This window comes from Benincasa hispida, chromosome 7, assembly GCF_027475165.1.
Source record: "Benincasa hispida cultivar pf3 chromosome 7, pf3_genome.v1.1, whole genome shotgun sequence".
Taxonomy (NCBI): Eukaryota; Viridiplantae; Streptophyta; class Magnoliopsida; order Cucurbitales; family Cucurbitaceae; genus Benincasa; species Benincasa hispida.
The window spans coordinates 29997768-30023692 of NC_143484.1; the positions used below are offsets into that span (position 1 = coordinate 29997768).

Below are 25925 nucleotides of genomic sequence, written 5' to 3' on the forward strand. Positions count from 1 at the left end.
AAAACTAGACAAATTTATTGGTTCCTTCCCATTTCCAACTAAAAAACCAACGTCACTGAATTCTAATCACACGTGGCCGTTCTCATGCCTATCTCATCAATTTCATCATCTGGACCCTCCGATTCTCTTCCCATCACATCAATCTCAGCCCTCTGATCTTTCCATTTTCGTATTTCCCAAATTACCCCCACTCTCTTCTCTTATTTACTCTCCCTACCCCTTTGCCGCTACTGGCCTACGGTCGATCTTCTCTCTCCTTTTTGCCATTCATGCAAAGTAATGGAACGGATTCCGAGGAGCTTTTCAGCACTTTTGGGCTTTAGATTGCTCCGCCTCACAACAGTCATTTCAGGTTTTCTTCTTCTTTTTCTTCTTCTCTCTTCGTTTCGAGGTTTTTCTCTAGTTTTCGCATTGCGTTTTGAGCTCTGTTTGGTTCATCTTGGTGGTTTCTGTAGTCGCCGGTGGATGATCGCTGCCGGTTGTGCTCTGGTTGTGTTTAATCAGGTCTGTGATTTGATCGGACTTTTCTTTCTGTTTGGATTATTTGTTTATGGAGTGTGATTGTGGTGATGAGCGGTTGTGTTTGGTGAGTGAGGTTTTGAGGAATGAGGATGAGTGTTTTTGTAATGGTAATGGTTAATTGTTGATTGGTTTTGTTTGTTTTCGGATCGAATTATAGGTATTTTCATGTCTGTTTGGGGGGTTTTTGTTTTCTCTCTTTCTGTGTTTTCTCTCTCTGGCTTTGTCGATTCTGGGGAATCTTAATTTCTACTGTGCTTCCCTCAGCTGACGCCATTAATTATCGAAGGGTTCCTCCATTTTTATTGATGATGTGATTGGTGTTTTTCAGAAGTCGAACAGTGAAAATCATCTACCATAATGATGACGATGACCTTGCTTTTCGTGTCCTTTTCCAATTTTTGCTGAATCTCTGTAAGTGTATACATGATTGTGAATGTGAATGGGGTTTTCAAATTAACTGAGAGGATTGTTATTTTAAAATGAAAAACCATGATGAGTGTTTCTGTCTGAAGTGACTGAAGGGGCAAGGATTAATATATGATGGGATTTTTAAAAAAAAATTATTTAAAATTTTTAAGTTTTTATAATTGATGGTTCATAAGTTGTGTAAGAATAATGACAGAGTTATAAATGATGGGGTTATCTTGTTTGGGTTCAATCTTGCAGATACTCTAATTATTTTTGTTGGTGGAGATTGTTGAAGCGGCTCTCAGCTGTTGGGTGATAAAGGATGGTCAAAACTAAAAGGCGTTTATATGAATTCAAGCATCCATTCAATGATTATCGTAACATTTGCCTCTTTCCTTTCTTCTTTTCATTTTCTTTATTTTTACGTTCCCAATGTTGCAATGGTAATAATAAGAACTCCAACTATTCTGAGGTTTCAGATCCAGAGGTTAAAAATCCAGTATCATTCATGTTATCTCTGTTGATTTTGTTCGTTAGATTTTTATTTAGATATGTATATATAATATTTTTAACTCTTTCTTCTTCTCGATAATTCTTGAAGATTGTCTAAATATAGCTGACCAAGAAAAGGAAAAGAAGCATTTCACTATTGGAGTTAATTAACATCTAGCATTTGCGAATTTAAAACTCTGGCAATTCCTTTGACATGTTAATGGTTGTTGCTAAAGTTGATCCATACACACGTCTGGTTGCTCAAGTTCTGATTTATACACCCTTTTGTTTTTCAAGTTTGGGTTGGTTGTCTTTTGGAATTTTCAAAACTACTCTGCTCCTTTTGGTAATATATGTCAGATAAATCCTTTGAGATATTGCATAACATGGTACATTCAGTTCATTTGGGCAATGTCAGCTATTTTTTTTTTGTCCAACTTTAATTTATGAGCATTTCAAAAGTTCAACTTTTAAGTCAATACTCTGATTTCTTTCTGACAGCATTCGAGGCAATGTGCTGTGGGTCTTGGCAAGCTGTGGAGAGAATAAGAATTAGTAATGGTACAATAACCCTTCATTTAGTAAATGATCAGTTTATGATTTTGGAAAGAGGTCCCTACTCAGATTTTCGGGTTAGGTCGAGACAGGCAACTTCATCCGACTGCACCTGTTTTCTACGACCCGGTGTTGATGTTTGTGTTCTCTCTCCCTCTCACAGCATGGAGAACTTGGACGTGCGAGGTTCAGACCCGGTAAGTGATCTTCTATTCAATTTTCTTAGCTAGTATTAGCCTAGTAATGCTCATAACTTTAGCTCCATAGTTTTCAGAGTCTTGGACTGCTTGGTTGTTATTTCACAGCTTTTTGTAATCTAACGTTCCCTCGATATTGATGCTCGAATATCTGAAATATTTTAGGTTCACGAAATGAAAATAATTCTTATTTTGTTCAATCTGTAGAACTCCTTCGACTTCAAATTGCTTATGAATAATTTTTGTAAGTATTACATTTCTTCTGAAATTATATGTGTTTTGTATCATATTTGTTGGAATTCTGGATTTGATCCTTTTCATGAGTTGTTTGAAGTTTTAATACACTAGAAGTGTTTTCAGTGTTCATGCCGTGTGTTTGTTCCTTTTTCAGATAAGATGTGCGCAGGTTAGTTTGAAGTGTTTTACATTTCTTTTTTTTTTTTTTTCCTTTTTTTCTTTTAAAATTTATAACTATCTAATTTTTTTTCTATACATATTTTTCTACGCTCGTTTTATGGCTTTCTCAAAGTTTCAAGTTTCCTGTACGTGTAAACAACTGCAATTTCGCTGAGCCTCTGTTTTTTTCCCGATAAATTGCAATTTCTTCTGCTGTTGATATTAACATGGCATTTTTGCTATTGATATTAAAACGGTATTTATTATCCGGGAAAAGAAAGATAACTTCAGACTATATAGTTTAGAGTGTGTTTCATTACCATGTCTATGGAAAAAATGCCAATTATGAGCTTATTAAAATACTGGAGTTGCTTTTAGTGAATTCCACAAAGTTGAAATGGATAGTGGTCTTAGCTCCAGTGTAGTTTATGGTTTATGGTTTTGGCTCCAGAATGAATTTATATATGGAAAAATCTCGTTCTCTATCTGGAGCTTAATCAACAGGATTGCTTTCATAGGTGTTGATTGATGCTAAAATAAGCTCAATTGAACGGCGACCTCATGAAGCTGGGTGTTCGTGCCAGTTTTACGTCCAATTATATGCTGATCTAAAACCCCTTGGTTCAGAGAAAGGATCACTCTGTAAAGAAATTGTAGAAATGGGAATTGATCAGATATCCATACTCCAAAGGGTTAGAAAGAACTTCTGTGAAGGTCAACACTACCGATGGGATTTCTCTGAGGACTGCTCTCTGTTGCCAAAAACCAAACTACTTTTGGGAAAATTTCTTTCTGATCTTTCTTGGTTAGTAATTACATCGGCATTGAAACATGTCACTTTTGATGTAAGATCATTGGATAACAAGATCTTGTATCAAGTTTTGGAGAGCAACCAAAAAAGCACGCCGATAGCTTCTGACAAGATTTTGTATACTGTAAACTTTAGAGATGATGATGGTATGTTTATTCCAATAATACATCAGCTAGATTCCTCTGATAAGATTGAGATGTCTCCTGCAGAGGATGCATTTGACAATCAACTGCATTCCGTTACCGATCTTATGGACTTGAGGCGTTCAAAACGGCGCAATGTTCAACCTGATCGTTTTCTTGGCTGTGATAGTATCAACGAATCAGAAATTGACTACAGTGGTACCAGGATATATAAAACTGAGCAATTGAATGATGATGAGATGACATTACCACTTGCTTGCCTGTTTGGCATGCCTGCAGGCTCTTCAAAAGTAAAGATTGAAAATGAAAGCAACAACCATTCCAATAAATTGAGTGTACGTGACGACCTCTCTGTTTTCAAGAGCAGAATCAAGTCCTTGGAAATGAAATCAGGAATGAGTGACGAAGTAGAAGATAAAAATCAACTTGCTATAGTGCCTTTACTTGATGAACAGCCAATAGCATCTGATCCATATCCTGATGTTGCCAACAGTTGCGGTAATTATACAAAACAGATAACTGAAATGTCAGCCACATATTATTATATTAACAACAAACGCAAAATCCGAAAAAGAAAGTTTTCGGACTATGAAGATGTGGACTTTGAGAATGATAGCTGTAGGGGAAAAGCTTCGAGAAGTAAAGCTAGGAGGATGGGTTATCATTCCATAAGTTATAATAAAGAGGATGGTCAGCCCAAAGAAAGACCATGGCAGAAAAGGTCCTTGAGTGCAGGTGCATACAAGGATTTGATTAATTCATTCTTGAAGAATATCGATTCAACAATTAAAAAAGAGGAGCCACAAATAATTGATCAGTGGAAAGAGTTTAAGAACAAAAGCTGCTTGGATAAGAAGATCGAGATGGAAATGCCCTCTAATGAGAATGAGGAAGAAAGCTCTGAGATTGAAATGTTGTGGAGAGAAATGGAAATATCCCTTGCCTCTAGTTACCTTATTGAGGCCAACCAGGTAAACTAATTAAACATAAATGTTCTTAGATTCTTTTCATTTAAATGCATATTCATGATAATGCTCATTCATATTTCTAAAAGTTTATTTTTCAGGGTTTTAGTAATGGAACATCAGTGGAGCCTGAACAGAAAGTAGGCAAATGGTGCCGGCATGAGTTCAAGTTGAATGAAGAGATTGGGATGCTCTGCCATATATGTGGTTTTGTGAGCACTGAAATTAAAGATATATCAGCACCATTTGTAAGTCAAAATCAAGACTCTAGAATGCTGGAATATTTTTATTTTATACTTCAGAATCTTCCTATCTGCCTACAACCTTGGCTGGGAACTTTTTGTTATCTCTGTATTGCTTCATGTGCATACTTTTCTAGAAAAGAAATATTGTGCTGTAGGGTATGCTCGTAAAATGTTGTTTTAATGATTTGGTGTGATATCTATAGTTCCATTCTTGCTGTACCCCCCTCTATGAGTCTGCATTGGTCTTTTTAACCGTCATTATTTTTGTGTAAATTGTAATTTACATATGTTTCAACTAAGTTGTATTTATTTTCACCTTTATATTAAGCCGGCTCCAAAATTTTGCAAGTTATTGATGGTGTTTCTTTTTTATGCTCCCTCAATAGATATTGACAACCTTTTTCTCTCTATAGATGCAACACATAAGCTGGAGTACAGAAGAGCGGCGTAATGAAGAAAAAGATTCAGAGCACAATACCGACGAAGAGGAGATGAATATTTTCTCTGGCCTTCCTTCTTCTGATGATACCTTATCAGAAGAAAATGACAACGTCTGGGCCTTGATCCCTGAATTCAGAAATAAATTACATCTCCACCAGAAAAAAGCATTCGAGTTCCTGTGGAAAAATATTGCTGGTTCTATGGTTCCAGCTCTCATGGATCAAGCATCTCGTAAAATAGGTGGTTGTGTGATATCCCATACACCGGGAGCTGGAAAAACCTTTTTGATCATCTCATTCCTTGTTAGTTACTTGAAACTGTTCCCAGGGAAAAGGCCCCTTGTCCTTGCTCCAAAGACAACTCTATATACATGGTACAAGGAATTTATTAAGTGGGAAGTTCCTGTACCGATTCATCTAATACATGGTCGTAGAACCTACCGAGTTTTCCGGGCAAACTCAAAACCAGTGACCTTTGCAGGTCCAAGGCCTACAGATGATGTCATGCACATCTTGGATTGCTTGGAAAAGATAAAGAAGTGGCATGCACATCCAAGTGTTCTTGTTATGGGATATACATCATTTCTTACATTAATGAGGGAAGATGCAAAGTTTGCACACAGAAAGTACATGGCCAAAGTTTTGCGCCAAAGTCCTGGTATCTTAATATTGGACGAGGGGCATAACCCCAGGAGTACCAAGTCCAGGCTGAGGAAAGTTTTGATGAAAGTTGAAACGGACCTCAGAATACTCCTCTCAGGTACATTGTTTCAAAATAATTTCTGTGAATATTTCAATACCCTTTGCTTGGCAAGACCAAAGTTTGTGAATGAAGTGTTGAAGAAACTAGATCCCAAATTCAAGAGGAAGAAAAGAAAAGCTCCACATTTGCAGGAAGCTCGGGCGAGGAAATTCTTTCTAGATAAGATAGCTCGGAAAATTGATGCAGGTGATGAAGAAGACAGGAGGGACGGTTTGAACATGTTGAGAAATATGACAGGTGGGTTTATTGATGTTTATGAAGGTGGCAGTAAGGATGGCCTTCCTGGTTTACAAATTTACACCTTACTAATGAACACAACTGACATACAGCAACAAATTTTGAATAAACTTCACAAAATAATGGCTCAATTCCCTGGATATCCCCTTGAGTTAGAGCTCCTCATAACCCTTGGTTCAATACATCCATGGTTAGTAAAAACTGCAGTTTGTGCCAGCAAATTTTTCACTGATAGGGAACTGATGGAGCTAGATAGATACAAATTCAATTTGAGGAAAGGATCAAAAGTTATGTTTGTTCTAAATCTTGTGTATCGTGTGGTCAAGAAGGAAAAAATTCTGATCTTCTGCCACAACATTGCACCCGTCAAACTATTCATCGAGCTGTTCGAGAATGTGTTTAGGTGGAAGAGAGGCCGAGAAATCTTGGCCCTCACAGGGGACCTTGAGCTGTTTGAACGAGGAAAAGTGATGGATAAGTTTGAAGATCCAGTGGGGCCATCCAAAGTTCTTCTTGCTTCAATCACTGCTTGTGCAGAAGGCATTAGTTTGACAGCTGCTTCACGAGTCATCTTATTAGATTCAGAGTGGAATCCTTCAAAGACAAAACAGGCCATTGCTCGAGCTTTTCGCCCTGGCCAGCTTAAAGTGGTTTATGTCTATCAACTACTAGTAACTGGCACACTAGAAGAAGATAAGTACAAGAGAACTACATGGAAGGAATGGGTGTCAAGTATGATTTTCAGTGAGGCGTTTGTCGAGGATCCTTCAAAATGGCAAGCAGAAAAGATTGAAGATGACGTTTTGAGGGAGATGGTGGAGGAAGATCGAGTCAAATCGTTTCATATGATTATGAAAAATGAGAAGGCGTCTACTGTGATCAGGGAAAAGGATTAGCCTCTCAATATCATGGTAAGTTAATACTCCTCTCTCTTTGTTTTAATCTTCTCTTTCTCATATGATGATATGTATGAATAATGACTCCTCCCCCCTTCATCATCACGTTTATTAAATAGATATTTGTATAATAATATGAAAGTTGTGTTATTCTTTACCAATAATCATTTGTAGTGCAATCTTGAAGTTTAGTGGAATTAATTGCATAATTGCATTGGTTTCTATGTGTGAGTTTGACTTGACTTACTCTTTTATCTCAACCATTTTGCTAATCAGAAACTGCTGATTCTGGAGATCCATGTTTTAGGAATTTGGATTAGTATATTTAGGTCATTTACATCTGATATGGCCTTATTCACAGTTTTGGAGATTCATCATGAAAATATGATTTCTTACTGCTTTGATTTTTTTTTTTTTTTGAAAGTTAGCATTTGACTGTTCCATATGATTGCTCTGGACTAAGTTGGTTTCTGTTTCTTTTCTCTTTCTTAGCTCAACCAGACATAAAACTTGTACTATCAACCTCGAGGTCAGATGTTCGATTCCTCCACTCCACATATCGTTAAAAAAAAGTCTTTGTTAGAAAGAAAAGTTAGGTTAAAATATTGTTTGGTCAATTTATTTTAAAAGATGTTCTAATTAATCCATGTATTTCTGAGGTCTAAATTCAGTCTATGTACTTTCACTAAATCTTACGACTAGTCTTGTCCTACCATAACTTTGTTGTTGACTTTTCTAAGGTAAAATCTCTATTAGTGTTTTATCTATATTCCTATTGTGTCTATTCTTGAATTGAAGATATTGTTGTTATTTTCTTAAGTTTTGAGATTTGAAAAATATACCAAGGATAAAATGAAACAAAATCCAAAATATTTTATCCAAAAATTCAGTTTTTTTCAAATTTCATTAATTTTCTTATGGTTTGATTAAAGCTTACCAAACATTTTTATTGTTGTCGAGTAGGTAAGTTATTTTTTTTTAGTTTATTGATTGAATCATGTACCTTTAGGATGATAATTAATGGCTTATCTACTTAATTATGCTTGGATTAGCTTAAGGTGATTAGCTATTTATTGGATATGGTAATTGGATATGTGTGTTGTTTTTTTTTTTTTTTTCTAACCCTTGTGAGGGTGACAAACCATCAATTTTTAGAATAGTAATTGATGTTTTATCTATTGAGCTATGCTCGGATTCACGATAAGCGAGTCTTTTTTTTCTCCACAATTCGTGAGGTAGAAGAATCAAATATCTGACTTCGAAGTTGATAGTAAAAACACTATATTAGTTGAAGTTTTCTTAGTTCTAAATATTCTTATCATGTGGAGGCTGTCAAGTAATATAAGTTTGGAAACATATCAATTCGATAAAGTTTTAAAGTACTATTTTGAGGTTGAAGCCCACATGTAGTGAAACAATAAACTTGTCATGGGGAATTTAGTTAATATAATATAGGACATTTAGGCCATGTTTACTGCTCTGTAATCAAATTGTTATTTTTATAATGAATTTTTTATTTATAATTCACATAATATTGTTAAAGTAGTTTTTTTTGGAACGTATTTATTAGTAAACGTGGCCTAGTAAATCTTAACCAAAATGTAAGTTTTAAAAGTATAAAATGAAATCGAAACTGAGTTAAAGGTTAAAACAAGGGTGTCACTTGTTTTATTTATTTCAAGTACAATAAGTGGGTATAAGTATTCAAACCTACATGCTAATTACCCAAACCATGCTTATCTTCACTTTCTTTTCTATGAAATGCAATTTAACTTTAAATTTAGAAAAATTATCTTTTTAGTCTGCGAGTGTTTGGTCCCTAAATATCTAAAATATATATTTTTAGTCTCCAAATTCTAAAAAATAAATGCATTTGGTTTTTTAAAATGCAACCTTTTTGTCTTTTGATTAGAAAAAGTCTCTGAAATAATTTATTATTATTATTTTAAATAATTATACGGCGTAAATTAGAATTTGTTTTAAGAAAAGTTATTCTCTCCTTTCTAGAATGATGTTTCTCATTTTAAATTTTAAAAAAACTTACTTCAAGGATAATGACCTCCTAAACATATCATTAAAAACTTAAGAACTAAAAAGATATATTTTAAAAATTTAGGGTCTAATATAATTATTAAAGATTCGAGGTCTAAAAATGTACATTTTTAAAATTTAAGGCATGTTTGGGTCTCTAACTTGAAGTTGGTGGAGCGGGTTATTATAGTATTATAATTCTAATTACACAATTTTCTGAATTTTTATATTTTTTACTTGAATAGCCTAATGACCTATTATTTTACATAAAACTCTAAACTGATTTATTTTTTTTAGCACTCCTCACAATTTACCTTTTTTTTATTGGAAATATAATAATATTATATCAAAAGAAGTATGTAAGAGAAGTTTCTTGTGGTTATAAACTTCCCGAAAGAGTTTTATTTTCAAAATCTTCACAAGTAAGAAAACTTTCTCTAAAAATTTTAAAAAATTGTTGTCATCATAAATGAAAGCAAGAATCAACCAGAAGTTTCGAAGAAAAAACAAGGTATTTTTGATATTTAGATTTCTATATATATGAATTTTCTAGAAATAAATCAAAGTATATTTAAGAAGTGCATGAACAAGACAATCTGTATAATGGATCATCTTACATACCAAACAATACATGTGATATATATTTATATTTTCAGTATATTTATAAACACATCAAAAAATAAACTACGGTATATGCGATGTATATTTATATTTTTCAGTATATTATCAATATATTACCCATATATTCGACGTATAATTGAGATCTTAATGGAGAAGCAATTAATTTTCGGCTAGTAATATGGAAGAAAATAAATGAAATTTTTTAAAATGAAGGAAACATTGATTTGAAATATCATGCATTAAATAAATATCAACCGAAATGAATAAGTAACAAAAACAAAGTCAAAATTCGGAAATAATATTAATAATGAAAGAATAAAATATTTCAAAAACTTATTGATGAGAAATAATTTAATTAATGATATTTTAAAAAATAAAATCCTTATATAACTAATAGTTAAATATGGAAATGATATATAATTTTATTTTAAAATATTACGAAATTAAGAAATGAGAGAAAATATCAAAAGGTTAAAACTACCCCAAATTGTTGCTAAAATCTAGTTATGGAATATTCCTAAATTTTCATACAATCAAGGCCCGCTTGGATTAACATCTTGAGAAAAAAGTGTTTTTGAAAAAACTAATTTTAATTTAAACATTTTTTTTTAACAAAAATGGATTAAAACACACTTAAAAAACTATTTTGAGTGGTTGCCAAGCATTCTAATTTCTTCCGAAATGACTTATTTTTTAAATAAAACACTCGAAAATGCATTCTAAACACACTCTAAATACAATAAATGCTATTTCAAAACTCTACTTGCTACAACATTTAGGTGGAGTTGGGGCGCTGAGTTTGTTATCATAGTCAATGAGTTATAATAATCAGTGGGATATAATAGTTAATGTTTGAGGTGCAAACCATTTTTAGTATGGATTATAATGGTTTGTGCTTGGAGGGTAACTATTTTTGTTTGGATAAAAAATAGTACACATTGTAGCAAAGTAGAAAAGAGAGGATGAGTAAAAAATAGTAAATATTGTAGTAAAAAGGATTTTGAAATACGATTTACTATTTCTTATCCCGGCTAGTCTACTCCTAAGCACAAACTATTATAAAACCTAAGACTAACAAGAAAAGAAAAAAAATCAAAGAGAGATTATTTACATGTCCAAATACAATAATTTTCCATTTGAATGGGAGTCATGGGACCATAGGGTATCATCATTCTACTTTAGTTCAAGGGTTTCAATTTTGCCAAAATCACAATTAATTTGGTACTAATTGCCTTTCTTCTCCTATAATATGTCTATTCTTGACTTTTATAAACTTATCAAGTGTTTTTATACTAAATATGATGTTAAATAGGGCAGTCTTTTAAATTGTCCTATTAACGTGGTGGAATTGTTAAAAACTATTACATTTTGAGTTTAGCTCAATGAGTTTGTGATATATACGTCATCGACAAAGAAATTAAAAATTCAACTCACTTCATCTTCTTATGTATGTTGTTAAGCTGCAAGAAAATCTATGTCACCAACTATTAACCATTGAAGATAGTGTTAATGGTTATACATATTATATGACATAAGGTTTCATCTAAAAATCAATTGATAATAAAAAAAAAAAGTACCTCATCTATCTTATGGAGAATATGAAATCTCTTGATTTTTTCCATGTGAGATCCTTAAAAATACAAAGTCATTTTCATTTTCCATTTAACACTCAAAACTAAAATATTGTAACGTATTAATATTTCGTTTGGTAATGATTTGGTTTTTCATTTTTGTTTTTAAAAAATTAAGCTTGTAAACAATACTTCTGTCTATTAGTTTCTATACTTCATTGTCCACATGTTAAGAGTATTCTTAAATCAAACCCAAAATTTGAAAACTAAAAAAAAAGTAACTAGTTTTTGTTTTTGAAATTTGGCTAAGAATTTAAATGTTTACTTAGTAAAAATGAAAACCATGAATAAGAAATCTTGAAAAACAAGCACAATTTTTAAAAGTAAAAAATAAAAAAAATAAAAAAAACCAAGATTAGTTCGATAACCATTTGGTTTTTAAACATAATTACTAAACAAAATCTAAATAGTTATCAGTTAATTGATGTGATTCTAATATATCATACCATGAATTCATTTAGTCCATTGTTTTTTTCTTTAAATAATTTTCATGTGAATGAAAAGATTCATAAAGCTTAAGCCTATCATGTTGACTAGATGGATTAGTTAGTCATTGTAGTCATCTAATTTCTTGGCTATAGATGTAAATGGGCCTCTTTATATAGATATATATAGTTGTTTCCTTATCAAAAAGAAAAAAAAAAAATAATAAAAGTAAGAAAGGAAAATGTCAATTATATATATATGTGAATTATTAATGAGAGATTTACATAAACAAAAATTCTTTTGTTGAAAATGAATGCAAACTATCATTGGTGCTCTTTAACCATTCTTAATATTGCAAGTATCATACTATATTATAATGCACTCTATAGGTGTATAGTAATGAAAGATCAACGTGAAATAATTCTTATCGTGGATAAGATATTTGTTTGAATAAAAATATTTGGGTGCATCTCTAACTACACTCATAGTTGTATCATCTACTCAAGTATTCAATCACAAATAAAAATTGTCACGTGAGAAACTTTTATTCTTTATAAAAAAAGATATATATATATTTTTAAAAAATACTTAGGTGCATTCCAAATTACGCTCATTTTTGTGTATCTCATCAAATTGTCCAATCATAATTTTTCTCGTGACAAATTCTTCTTACATCTTTTTTTAAATATTTTAATTCTTTCTTTATATTTTTTTAATGTGTTATTAGAGTGAGATACATAGAGATATAGATGCATATTGGAATGCAATCAAGTATACTCTTTTTAAAATATTTTCTCTTTGTAATTGAAGGAGGTGCATGATGACGAGTGCAACTCGAGTTACACCTAAATATTACTCTTGTGTGAATATAATGTGCATATTACGATCAAACCAATTTATATAGGGAGATGACGTAGGCTGCTTGAGAATGTCAATTACCATTTAAGCTAAGCTCATTCATTTTGGCAAACATTCTCAAGTAGTCCAAGTTATCTCCCTATATAAAATTCCCAAACTTATTATATTAACAATTTAAATTTTTATCTAAGTTGGTATATAAGAGTTGTCTTTATTATTTTAGACTAAATAAAAATTTGAAAGGTTCAATTATGAATTTAATACCAAAATTTTGAAATTTACATCTATATGAATATTTGAACTTTCAAAATTACAAATTTAATCCTTAAACTTTTGATTTTTTTTTAATGTGCAAATCTACTAGATATAGAAACTGAAAGTTTAAGATGCATTGTACATAGAATTAACATTCATATCTAATAGATAATTTTTTTTGGTAATTTTTTTTTTTTTGAATTTGTCAGAGATTTGTTAGGCACAATATATTGAAAATTCAAAGTTATTAGGCACAAAATTAAAAATTTAAAGTCATATTAAAATTTTTAAAAGTAAAAAAAAAAAAAAAAACAAACACAAAATCTCAAAGTTGAGGAAACTAACTTTGATACCCCATTTGGTAATCATTTTATTTTTGAAAATTAAGCTTATGGACACTATTTTCATCTCCGAATTTCTTCTTTTGTTATCTACTTTTCACCAATAGTTTAAAAAACCAAGTCAAATTTTGAGAACTAAGAAAAAATAGCTTTCAAAAAGTTGTTTTTATTTTTGGGATTTGGGTAAGAATTCAACTATTGTACTTAAGAATGATGTAAATTCTGATGAAATAGACTTAATTTTGAAAAACAAAAACAAAAAATCAAATGATTACCTAACGAGATAAAAGATAGAAGAAGTGGTTAATATTTTCCTTCCTAGTATATTAAGGTTTTAAATTATATATATATATATACACATACTACACTAATTAAATTAACCTTTTGATTCTTTCTATATTACAAAACTTTTCAAACACAATTATAATAATTCTCCACCTATCTTTTCTTTTTTGTACTTAGATTAACTAAAAATTGGCTCTTTCACAACCAAACTGCCATATTCAAACTTATAAAAAAAAAGTCATATCATAGTTGAATGCATTGAATTTACTTTTCACCATAAAGAAAGAAGTATATATATTGGCCAAAAACTATGGGTTGAGGAATTGGAAAACCAGGATACCAGCTTAGGAAAATTAGCAAAAATTTATGTGAATCCCAAAACATGACCTCAATATTATACAACCAATCCTTAAAATAATTAAAGAATGTTGTTACAAATAATGTTTTCTTTACTTGGAAAGCACCTCTCTCTCTCTTGTAAAATGATACCAACATGGTCATTTCCTAAGCCAAAAGTACATATTAATCGGTCAACTTGCAATATCTATCATAATTATTTCACTCCATTTTGCTATCAATCTAAGCGATTTTTTTTTTTTTGAAGTGAGCTTCTCTCAACGATAATTGATATGCATGTACTTCTTTCCTTGATGTCGAATAAGAAGGATTTTTTTTCTTCCATTCTTTATTAAATAAACATATACCATGACTATTTAAGATCGTTACTTAACTAATTATAAAAAATGCGAATTGTTGAATTATATTGCATTTAGAATATATTATAAGTGGTAATTATCTTCTATCAATTTGCAAAAAAAGGGAGAAAAGAAAAAGAAAAAGAAAAACCTTTTTTAGTCCCAAAGTATTAGGGTCAATATAGAGATCATTCAAACTTTTGATCAAATATATATGCCTTAACCAATTCAACTATGTTAATCTCACCCTAGAAAGATAAAGAGTTTAATTAGTTTAGTTTTTTTCCCCTTTGGTTTTAATATCTATAAAGGGATTTCAACTTAAGTTTAGGATGTTGTTGTAGTTGTTTTCTCTTTTCTTTTCGTTTTCGTTTTTTTTTTTTTGACAAATGCATTGAATTGCAATAAAAAGAATGAGATATATCATCTTGAGATTTAAGATACAAATAAAGTAGAACCTTAAAAGTTATAAGATATGTACAAAGAAAACAATTGAAACTCACCCAAGAAAAATTCTAAACAACATAACTCAAGGAAACATATCTCAACAGAGCGAGCCTATATGAATCCCCTCAATAGAAACATCATACCACTTATAACACTAGAGACATAAAGGTTACACTCTCTCTCCAAATTAAAAAAAAAAATAACATAACTTTAAGCCAATCTCCAAACTTTTCACATTACCTGATTGCTGCACTAAAATGATAAATCCAATCAAATTATATACTCTGTTGAGAGATCTTATGGGTGCAACCACCCCACAAAAGCACATCTCTCAAATAATTTGACTAAAGAGGTATTTAGATAATAAATGGTCTCGAGACTCAATCCAACTGTTGCGAAGTACATTGCCACTAGGGATATAGGAATACCTGTGCTAAATTTCAAGCCTAAGTTATCAAGTAGTTTTTACATACTTTTGGCTTTATTAATTACTGAAGAACTTTATTGAAATTGAAAAGAAATCTTGTGAATATGTTAGAATAGTCTTGATTATTGATTTAAGATTTCCCTCAGAAGATTTTAGCTTTAACAAAGTATATGATCTGATGGCCCAAATAATTTTGAAGAAACCCAGCATTTGAAGGCAATAAATAAGGTATGAATCTCAAGGAATTGCAGCTCATCTCATGATTATTTCTTCTCCCAAGTTTGGATTCAAGTTTTACATCATCAAAGTTCGATTTAGATATTGAATCTGGTTCATCATATTTAAGTTTAATCAAAGTTTCAATTGCATGAAAGACCATTATTTAATTGATGGGTATAAACATGTATAAATCCCTATTTTTCTCATTAGTTTCATTTTACTCAAACAAATTCCTCTCAAAATTATTTTCAAAACTAGTTACCTTTAATTCTTCTCTCGAAAAAAATCTTCCTTCGTTAGAGATTTTTTATTTTTTATTTTTTATTTTTTATTTTTTTATTTTATTTTATTTTTTTTTTTTACATTTGTTCCTTTGGGATACGATACTCGAGATATTTTCTACTTAAATACTTAGTTGACAGTATACACTTGCACTAGATTAGAAGCTTTTTATCGTAAAGATTTTCATATTTAGGCGACACATTAAATCCATCAACCAAGGATTAATACATTTATGAGTGTCTGCAACGAATCCCGTAGAGCAAGCTAGGCAATGAAAGGTGTATGAGAATATTACCACCCAAACCAAAAGAAATTAGGCCAACGCGCACCATAAGCTACCTGTTGGCATTGTCCTAAAACTCGTAGTTCGTAATCATGGAAACATACTCTATTTATCAATAAAAGTATTATTGAAGAATTATTCAATAAAAGTGTTATTGAAATCGAAATTTTATTATGTTATAAAATCCAATAAACGAGTCCATGGCTATAGTATGAATACTATAACTTTATGTAGAGACATAAAAGATGATCAAATTATAGTATATAGCCAAAAAGTTCTATAAGTCTATAGATGAGATTGGGTTACCTCGTCCTGAGACACTATTGATGCGACCTACTTTGTATACTATTACAAATGATGTGATCCTGAAATCGTTCATGTGGAGATATGCGAGTGGGGGCATCCTATGCAAAAGAGTTTTGCATAAGACCAGACCATGAAATAGTCAATTTTCTTTATAACAATCGTTTATTGTTAAAACTGACTATCTCAATTCGATGACCTAGGGTAATTCGATCTTAATCCTGAGCTAACTATGAACTCCTGTTTATTCGGGATTATCCTTTGATCTATATAGGTGAGAGTAGTTCAATAGCACTGCTCAACAATCTTTTATTTTGGGGATAAGACTAGATAGATAACTGGGGACATAGTTCTGCAAGATGAAATTCACTCTTACCCAAATTAGGTTAACAGATAGGTTGTTCCCTTAAGTATTAATTCCTGATCTTGAACAAAGGGCCCCACCCTCTCATGGCCGAGAGGAACATGGTTTATTAGTTGAACTATAAATCAATTGTTCAATAGAAGATCAGTGGGAGCTTAAGGAGCAAGATGTATTTACAGGGGTAAAACGGTAATTTTGACATAGCTATAAATACAAACAACCTGTGAATGATCAACTTACTGATCGTGGTTAAATCAAATGGACGAAAATATATCTACAGTGATGAGAGTGCAACTATCAAGCTATAGTAGTATGTCTCGATGGTTAACGAATATTGATTAATTCAGTTTAAAGAGTTTAGCCAATTAATCTCAAATTATTGTAGATCCACTTGCAACCAATAAGTTTTACCCCATCTGGTTGATTTACAAGTTCCCAGATAGAATTGAAGTACATCGACTCCATTTCTAGGTCTATGATTTTTAACCATTGATCTTTATCTACATCTTCCATTACCTAATTAAAGGTCAATGGATCCTCTAAGATATCATCAGGTATGATGGCTTGTGTTTCTGTTAAACCCATATAGCGGTCAACCTGTAGAACAACCCTCTCACTACGTCGAGACATTCTCAATTCATGAGAAGAATGTGATGGACCAACAACTTTTGTTGAAGGACCAGTTTGATCAACAACCTTTGTTGATTTATTTGTAGATTCTCTGGACATCTCATCTAATACCAATTTATTGCAAGGTTGATGATTTCTTATGTGATCTTCCTCTAAGAATGTAGTATTTGTTGGTACAAATACTTTATCTTCTAGAGGATCATAACATAGTCCACCTTTTGTTTATTTAGGGTGTCCTACAAATAGGCATACTTTTGAACGTGTTCCTTTTTCTTATAGCTTTGCACCAACACGTGTGCTGGGCATCCCCAAATTTTGAAGTGACGCAAACTACCTTTATGTCCTCTCCATAACTCATACAGTGTTTCTGAAACACTTTTTGAGGGAACCATGTTTAGAATATATACGGCATATTGCACTGCATACCCCTAAAAGGATTGAGGTAACTGGGCATAACTCATCATTAAACGAACCATGTCTAACAGGGTTCGATTTCTCTTTTCTACTACACCCTTCTGTTGTGGTGTACCAGGTGCTATGAGTTGGGATTGAATTCCATGTTCTACTAAATAGTTTTAGAATTGTAAATCCAGATACTCACCACCCCTATCTAATTGAAGTATTTTAATCCTTTTATCTAATAGGTTCTCAACCTCAATCTTGTACTCTTTGAACTTTTCAAGAGTCTCAGACTTATGATGTATTAGGTAAACGTAGTCATATCTGGAATAATCATCAATAAAATTGATGAAGTATTTAGATCCTCCCCGGGCTTTAACATTTATTGGACCACACAGATCTGAATGTATAAGTTCTAGATGTTCTTTGGCTCTAAGACCTTTTCCTGAAAAAGATCTTTTAGTTATTTTTTCCTCGAGACATGATTCACATGGAGGTAAAGATCTGTCTTCTAACTGATTTAGATGACCATTCTTTACCAATCTTTCAATCCTGTTGAGAGTCTTAAGTGCCAAAGATAGGCGTTAGTAGAAATATTTTGTTTTTTGATTTTAAGTTTATGTCGTTTTAAACATCTCTATATTTAAAATAGCTTTTGCCTCGGTTGGTTTTAACACATACAAATTATTTTCAAGTTTAGCTATACATATTTGAACACTTATTGAACTAATGAACACTTCATTTACATCAAAAATGACTTTATACATATGTTCCAGTAAACAAGATATGAAGATTATGTTCCTTTTCATTTTAGGTACAAAATATACATTTTCTAGTAAAATGTAAGAATCTCCAAAACATAACTTGATGTCTCCCACTGCTTCTGTTGAAATGACTTCACCTGTTCTCACCTTGAAAGTCATTTCATTTTCTGATAGCTGCTTTCAAGAAATAGTTTCTTGAATGAAAATGCAAATATGATTAGCGACGCTTGAATCTAGTATCTAGGTTAAGTGAGAACTTTCCATTAAACATGTTTCTATTACAAGTAAATCGGATTTACCTTGATTTTCCTTCTCATCTTTCTTCTCTACAAGATACTTAGAGTTATTGCGTTTCTAATGCCCGTCAACGTTACAAATAAAATAGGGGCCTTTTTCTTCCCTTTTCTCTTATTCTTCATATGAATATTCTTATCCTTTGAAGGTCCAGACTTCTTTTTAGAGGGATTTGAACTAGATGTTGAACCCTTCTGAAATTTCCTTTGGGAAACAACATTTGCTTCCCCTTCTTCTTTTATTATTTTATTATTATTTTTTTTTATTAAGGATTGATAAGTCTGAAGTTCATTTAGAAGAGTTGTCAAGTTATAATCAATCTTATTCATTACATCATTTGTATGAAAGGTTAGAAAACTCTTCGGAAAAGATTCCATAATCATACTAACTTGACTTATCTCGTCTATGACAGCACGGTTTGCTTCCGCTATGTTGAAGTGGACTGTATGTCTAGTACATGTTCTCTAATAGAGGTCTCTTCTTTCATACGCGAATTATAAACATATTTTAATAGCATCGTGTCGTACCGATGAGGACGACTGTCCAAACATCCCTTGTAAGGACTCTATGATCTCTCTAGCAGTGACCAAGGTTTCATGGTTTTAGTAAGCATATTAGATATACTTGCTAAAATGCAGGCTCTGGCTTTAGCCCTGACCCATCTATCATAGGAATTCCGAACATTTTGGGTTGTATTAGAACTGGGAAGAGGAGGATGTTCCTCCGTTAAAACGAATCTCAGGTCATCAACGACTAGTATCGTGTTTATATTTGATTTTCAATTTGAATAACCCTCTCCATTGAACATATCAGAGGCTAAAAGTTGAATAATTGAGTTCGATATGCTGAAATATAAACAAATTCTATGAGAAAATTGCATCTAAATCCAATTTTAGCAAAAGTAATAAAGTACTCCTATTTCTTTATTTATTTGCAAAGATACTTTAATGAGTCAGAATAGATGCTACCAAGGGACATCCAAATACTCCTTCACTAAAGCAATGCATTCTTGAATAAATACTATATCCAGAATAACTCTTATTCCTATAGTCATTTAGTTACCGTTTTCAGTCAAGAACTTACTAACACTTAGTAACTTTTATAAGTGTGCCAGTCCATTTTTGGATTTCATAAAACGGTAAAAATATGCCTCGAGTTGGAAGACAATGTTCAAGACGAAACTAAGAAACCCTATTTATTTATGAAGTTTGGATATCTCTTGTACTTAGGTATATTTTGACTAATAGACACCCTAAGTCTATGTGGTTTATTCAAGTATAACGTTTATATTTGGATTTAACCTATGATGTCTAAGTGATAAACCATTTTATTACCTCAAACCGCTCACACATGCTCATAAAACCAGTTAACGATGCTCAATATTTCGGCTATAATCTCCAGGTAGTAGGTGTTACGTAAACCGTCAACATAATTACATCCAGCCTTAGACAGGATTATAGACCGATTAAGTTTGTTATCGAGTTTTATAAGATAATGACCTATTTTAACTATTAAAACAAGTTGTTATTTAAACCTAAGTGAACATCCAGCTTATTTTTGTTATAGATTTTAAAAGTCTAATTCATTTTATAACTCTTATAAAACTATAGACATATTATAACATACATTCTGCATTCCATACTTTAATATAACAATTATATTAAATTTATAAAACCCTAAACATGCATACTAAATATTATAATTAATTTAAAATATATGTTAATACATGAAACATGCTTTCCTATGGTGAGATTTAAAATCTACATGGCATACAATATGCACATACATGTTTAATTTAAATATAACATACATCGCATGCATAAAATATTTAAACAACAATTTGGACCAACTTTGGCAACCTAATTTCGACTCTATTGACTTCAATAAAAAATACAGACTCTCAAACACACATTAAGGCTCATCAATCAAGAGCCAGTTACAATCATAACAACATAATTAAAGAGGAATTTAATGCCAAAGCTAGATGAACACCATATCAGTCACCATAACATACATGTCTAGAAATTCTCCCACCAAACTCAAATTAACGTTAATTGAGTGCTTAAATCATGCTCTGATACCAATTATTAGAGTTAACATGCAAAAAACAGAAGCTAACAGAATCATTAAGCACTCTAATTATACTTAATTTAAGTGATAAACATGTTATAAAAACAAATTTATACAAAGAGGGTTTCAGAAGTACAACCTTTGTAAATTTCCTTCAAATTCTTGAAATCTCCACGAATTTGACCTTCAAAACTTTAGTAGACCACCAAGAGAATCTTGTCTACTATTCTCAGCCTTGGATTTGAGTGGTGGAACTCTGAATTGAGAGGGTATTGGAGACAGTTTGGAAAGGGTTTGAGAGCGACTAAAAAACAGCAGAATTTTCACCAAAATTTTGAATCCCAAGTCTCAATCTCTAAAAAATGAAGCTTTTTAATCACTTCATTCATGCAAGCACTCAGTCTTTCAACAACTTGACACATCAAATTGCATTAGCTAAGTAGCCTAGGTGTTGAATGAGGGAAAAATCCACTTAAAATGACAAAAGTTGGATAACTCCACTATCAACCCAAATTTCCAATTTAAATTACATTTAATTCAAAAAATAGATTAAATATAATTTTAATTCAATATTCTGAAAATTGAATTTGATTTAAAATAATTAATTAAATAATAATAATTTAATATCTAAAATTAAATTAATAAAACACCTAGTTCAAACATGAATCCCCATTCGTGTAATCAATATTTAAATTATTATTTGGATATTTTGAACTCTCTAATTACATTTAATTTCAGTAAATTTAAACATTTAAATATATCGTATATAATTATCCAAACCTCAAATTGAATTTGGACATTTCAAATTCACTCAATATTCTAATCCAAGGTATAATCTTTTACGAGCTAGTAGAGAGACCTTATGGACCTACAGATCATGAGCTCCAACGATTTAAGATTAATTGGTTTAACTCTTTAATCCAAATTAATCAATATTCGTTAACTATCGAGACATACTACTATAGCTCGATAGTTGTACTCTTCTCATTGTAGATATATTTCTGTCCACTTGATTTAACCATGATCGTTGATCTTTCACATGTCTTTTGTATTTACAGTTAGGTCAAAATTACTGTTTTACCCTTGTAAATACATCTTGCTTCTTAAATCACTACTATCCTCTATTGAACAATTGGTTTATAGTCCAACTAATAAACCATGTCCCTCTCTATCATGAAAGGGTGGGACCCATTTGTTCAAGACCAGGAATTAGTACTTAAGAGAACAACCTATCTGCTAACCCTAAATTGGGTAGGAGTGAATTTCATCTTGCAAGACTATGTCCCCAACTATCTATCCAGTTTTATCCCCAAAATGTGAAGCTTATTGAGTAGTGCTGTTGAACTACTCTCACCTATGCAGATCAAGAGATAATCCCAAATAAACAGGAGTTCATAGTTAGCTCATGATTAAGATCGAGTTACCCTAGATCATTGAATTGAAATAGTTAGTTTTAACAGTAAACGATCATTATAAAGAAAAGTGACTATTTCGAGGTTCAGTTTTATGCAAATGTTTTTTTGCATAGGATGCCTCCACTCGCATGTCTCCACATGAATGATTACAAGATCACATCGTTTGTATCAATAAACAAAGTGGATTGCATCCATAGTGTCCCCAAGATGAGGTATCCAATCTCATCCATATACTTATAGACCTGTTAAGCTATAAACTAAAACTTGATCCTCTTTTATGTTTCTACATAAAGTTAAAGCATTCATACTATAGCCATGAGTATGTGTATTGGATTTTATAACATAATGCAATTTCAATAACACTTTCATTGAATGAAGTCTCAATAATACTTTTATTACAAAATAGAATATGTTTCATATATTACGAATTGCGAGTTTTAGGAAATTCACAATAAAATACACCATAAAGACATAGGGGAAGTGATGTGTATGAATGATAACGAAATATTTTAATTTGATCTAGTGTAAGCATACACTATGAAAAGTAATAAACTTGATAGTATTCCAAGTATTGTATCCTATGAGATTAGAAGTTGATTCAATTCTTAAAACAATGCTTATAATGCAAACTAAGAGTAACTAGTGAAAATAAGTGAATTTGTGATTGTGTACTTGATTGGCCCGAAAAGAGGTGTCAAATCTCGGCCAATTAGATAATATTTATTACTCCGAACCAAACTAAAATCGTAGTAATAGTTGGTCGGATCGATCCACATGGAGCGCTTGTGTTCTTCTTTAATTATGCGACAAATTCCTTTGGATAACCATGGGGGAGGGAAGGTTTGTTTGTATTATTTTGTAGTGGAAATTAAATTGCATGTAAAGTAAATAGCGAGCATATAAACTGGATATTAATTGAGAACAGAGCCTAGGGAATTGATTCCATCAACTTTATTGATTGATCATAGAATGCGAAACATAATTACTTGCGATTTATGTACTTAGTCTAATTGCTTAGATTGTCAAGTCAAGCGCTGTAATCGATTAATTAATATATTAATGAAACCAGCTGATTGATTGGTTGGTTTCGAAAGTGTCCATAAAAATCAAATATCCTCATTAATCCTAGGAGATTTCGCTAATTCAATTAATTCCTTGGATAGCCTAAGTTATTAATGGATTCGTTCTTGAATTAAATCAATCATGCAATTTGTAGCTATTCTAAACAACCTATCAATTAACACACAAAACAATACATCAATCAAGCATGCAATTTGTAACGTGCTTTGACTCTTGCTATTTTTAAGATTAACATACAATTATACGTCGCATATTATATGTTATTCTCTAGCCCATCAATGAAAGGATGAAGATTGGTAAAATCACTCATAATTCAAAGCATAAAAACCAAATTTTATTAAAAAAATCCCATAAAACAACAAGCAATTAAGTAAAGCCAGTTTTCATATCCAATTCCATTGGGTTTCTGTCACATCCCCTCCCAGGCTTACCTCTTTCACCTAAGAGAAGGCATGACGATAACAAATACCATCCATTTATGATATCTACGATCTATCTTGACCTATTCAACAACTCCTAACACCAAACAATCAATAACTTAACTTAAAATATTACTTTAGTAATAATAACTTAATGTTCATACAAACAGTTTTACACACTCCAAACCAACTATATACAACCGAACTCCAAAGTACTAAGATAAATAACCAACTCTGTTGTGTGGCAGACTTCGACTTCACATGACACCGAAAACTCTTCTCTTCCACTATCTGAGGAAAAAACACAACATTTGAAAAACGTAAGTTGGGAAGTCCAATGGGTGACCCTTTCTAAAGGAAAAACCTTATTTTAACTATATTTAAAAAGTATTTGATGAAATAAATTATGTTTATGAGTTATTTCAAGGTTTATATTGATAAATATGATTTTATCAATATGTGTTAAGTTACGAATTTAAATATAAATGCTCGTTTTCATTATTCATGCGATATTCTAAAAGGTGGTGGTTTGAGAAAAAGGTTTTCAAACCATTGGATCTAGTACCCGAGACGAGATGTTTGAGCTATGCGTGCACGTATGACAACTGCTATGCATTGGTTGGTTCCATGTTAGCAAAGACTGAGTGTATCAAGTTGGTTCTACCCAGTGCCTGGATGTGTTGAGTTTGCCATAAGATTGAGTTTCTTACGTAGTTTTAGGATCTTAAGATTTGGGGATGTTGTCAGTAACTCCCAAGTCAATCAAGTTCTGATTGTTGATCTAAATCAGAGTTTTGTAGAAATGTTTGTAAGAATATTTGTGTTAGTTAGTTAATAAAAGATGATTCGAGTTTAATGATAGTCTTAAAGTGTTGTAAGGTAAATATATTAGGTTGGCAGTAAATATGACAAAAGAATGATATTTATTGTCCTCACACCTTCTTTCTAGGTGAAAAAGGTAAATCTGAGAGGAGGAGTGATGGTTTCTATTTAACTCTAGACTAGAAATAACTTACCTTAGCCACAAATCATGTTCGATGATCTTCTCATGGCCAAGATCACTAAATTAAAACTATAAAACTGAAAAAAAAATGATGTTATAGATTGATAGAATGCAAAAAAACAAAGAAAATGAGTGGTCATTCGCTTAAAATGACCACTCGGATTAAAAGTTATGCCCTAATTATCAAATGGCAGTTTTTAGAATCGTGTGAGATCGTCGTGGCGCCATTCTCAGCTTCAGATTTTGATTTCCAATGCCGTGGAGCACCCCAGTGCTACCCTTTAGGGGCATTTTGGACCAACGCTTCCCAACTTTATATCTTTTTGACCTAGTTTCTTCGTGAAGATTCCAAATTAATCCGTTTTAACTTCATTTTCTTCATAACGCTTACCTCTAAATTGTTCGATACTTATAAAATAATCAATTACACACATTAAATAGCATAAAATCCTGAATTTAGCTTAGCGAAATAGCACATTTAAGGTGCTACTAGTACTGTATAGTAAAGTAACAGTAGATGACAATAGGAATCAATAGTCAAGCTTCAACATGCAAACTTTATACCTTGAGCTATGCGACCACATCAAGTTGTCGAAATCGACCAACTATGGACAAAAAACTACTCTGATTCAGTCTTGTTTCTCAAGTTTCTTTAGGAGCCCAAACAACTAATCCTATATTTCTACGGTTAATTTAAATTTAGATCAATTTACCCAATCTCTAGGTCTTATGGTGTACCTTATGTCTAAGGATATATGCATGACAACTTATGTGTAGGTTATTAGTCTCATATTCCTTTGTGACTTTTGATTTTATCCTAACCTTCACAACATCAAGACTTAGGTTGCATCTTAATTTAAATGGACGCTTTAAGCTAACAAGATGAAATTATAATCAATAAAGAAAATAGAAAGATCAATTCAATGTTATGCAACAACATTAAATCAAGTCATATTGTCTCAGGGTATCCACATGACCGAATCCCTTAGAAATTTAGCTCATGACTAGAGAAAAATGAATAAACTTCATTGATGCAAAAGTCTTAACTTAAAAATGTCGAATTCAAATGCTAAAAGAAAAACAATATAAAAACAGAAAATAATTAACAAAAGAAAGCTGAAAAAAATAGTAGAACAAATTGCTCGAGTTAAATCCTCACCCTAAGGGGCACTCTGGGCAAGATTCAACCTTTTTCAAGGGTGATTCCTCACTCTACACACATTCTCTCATGGGTAAGGGTGACCTAAAAGCTAATTTTCTTTAAAAGAACTCTTGTTCTTGAAGAATCCTTGCTTGTCACTTATGGGAATTCT

The 25925-nt window shown here is 31.7% G+C and overlaps 1 protein-coding gene across 5 annotated transcripts; it reads left to right on the forward strand.

The window, feature by feature from the left end:
- The first annotated feature begins 218 nt into the window (after positions 1-218).
- On the forward strand, positions 219-7839 carry LOC120081370 (SNF2 domain-containing protein CLASSY 1-like). 5 transcript variants are annotated; one of them, XM_039036185.2, is made up of 10 exons: positions 219-352; positions 456-504; positions 851-933; positions 1189-1307; positions 1924-1983; positions 2060-2174; positions 3089-4495; positions 4591-4737; positions 5148-7085; positions 7563-7839. In XM_039036185.2, the coding sequence occupies exons 6-9, from the start codon at positions 2142-2144 to the stop codon at positions 7068-7070; spliced, it is 3510 nt and encodes a 1169-aa protein (XP_038892113.1). In that variant the 5' UTR covers positions 219-352; positions 456-504; positions 851-933; positions 1189-1307; positions 1924-1983; positions 2060-2141; the 3' UTR covers positions 7071-7085; positions 7563-7839. The 5 variants fall into 5 exon arrangements, with proteins under 5 accessions (XP_038892113.1, XP_038892108.1, XP_090171847.1 ...); XM_039036180.2 differs by having other exon boundaries at positions 1924-2174; XM_090315721.1 differs by lacking the exon at positions 456-504 and having other exon boundaries at positions 224-352.
- Positions 7840-25925: the final 18086 nt, after the last annotated feature.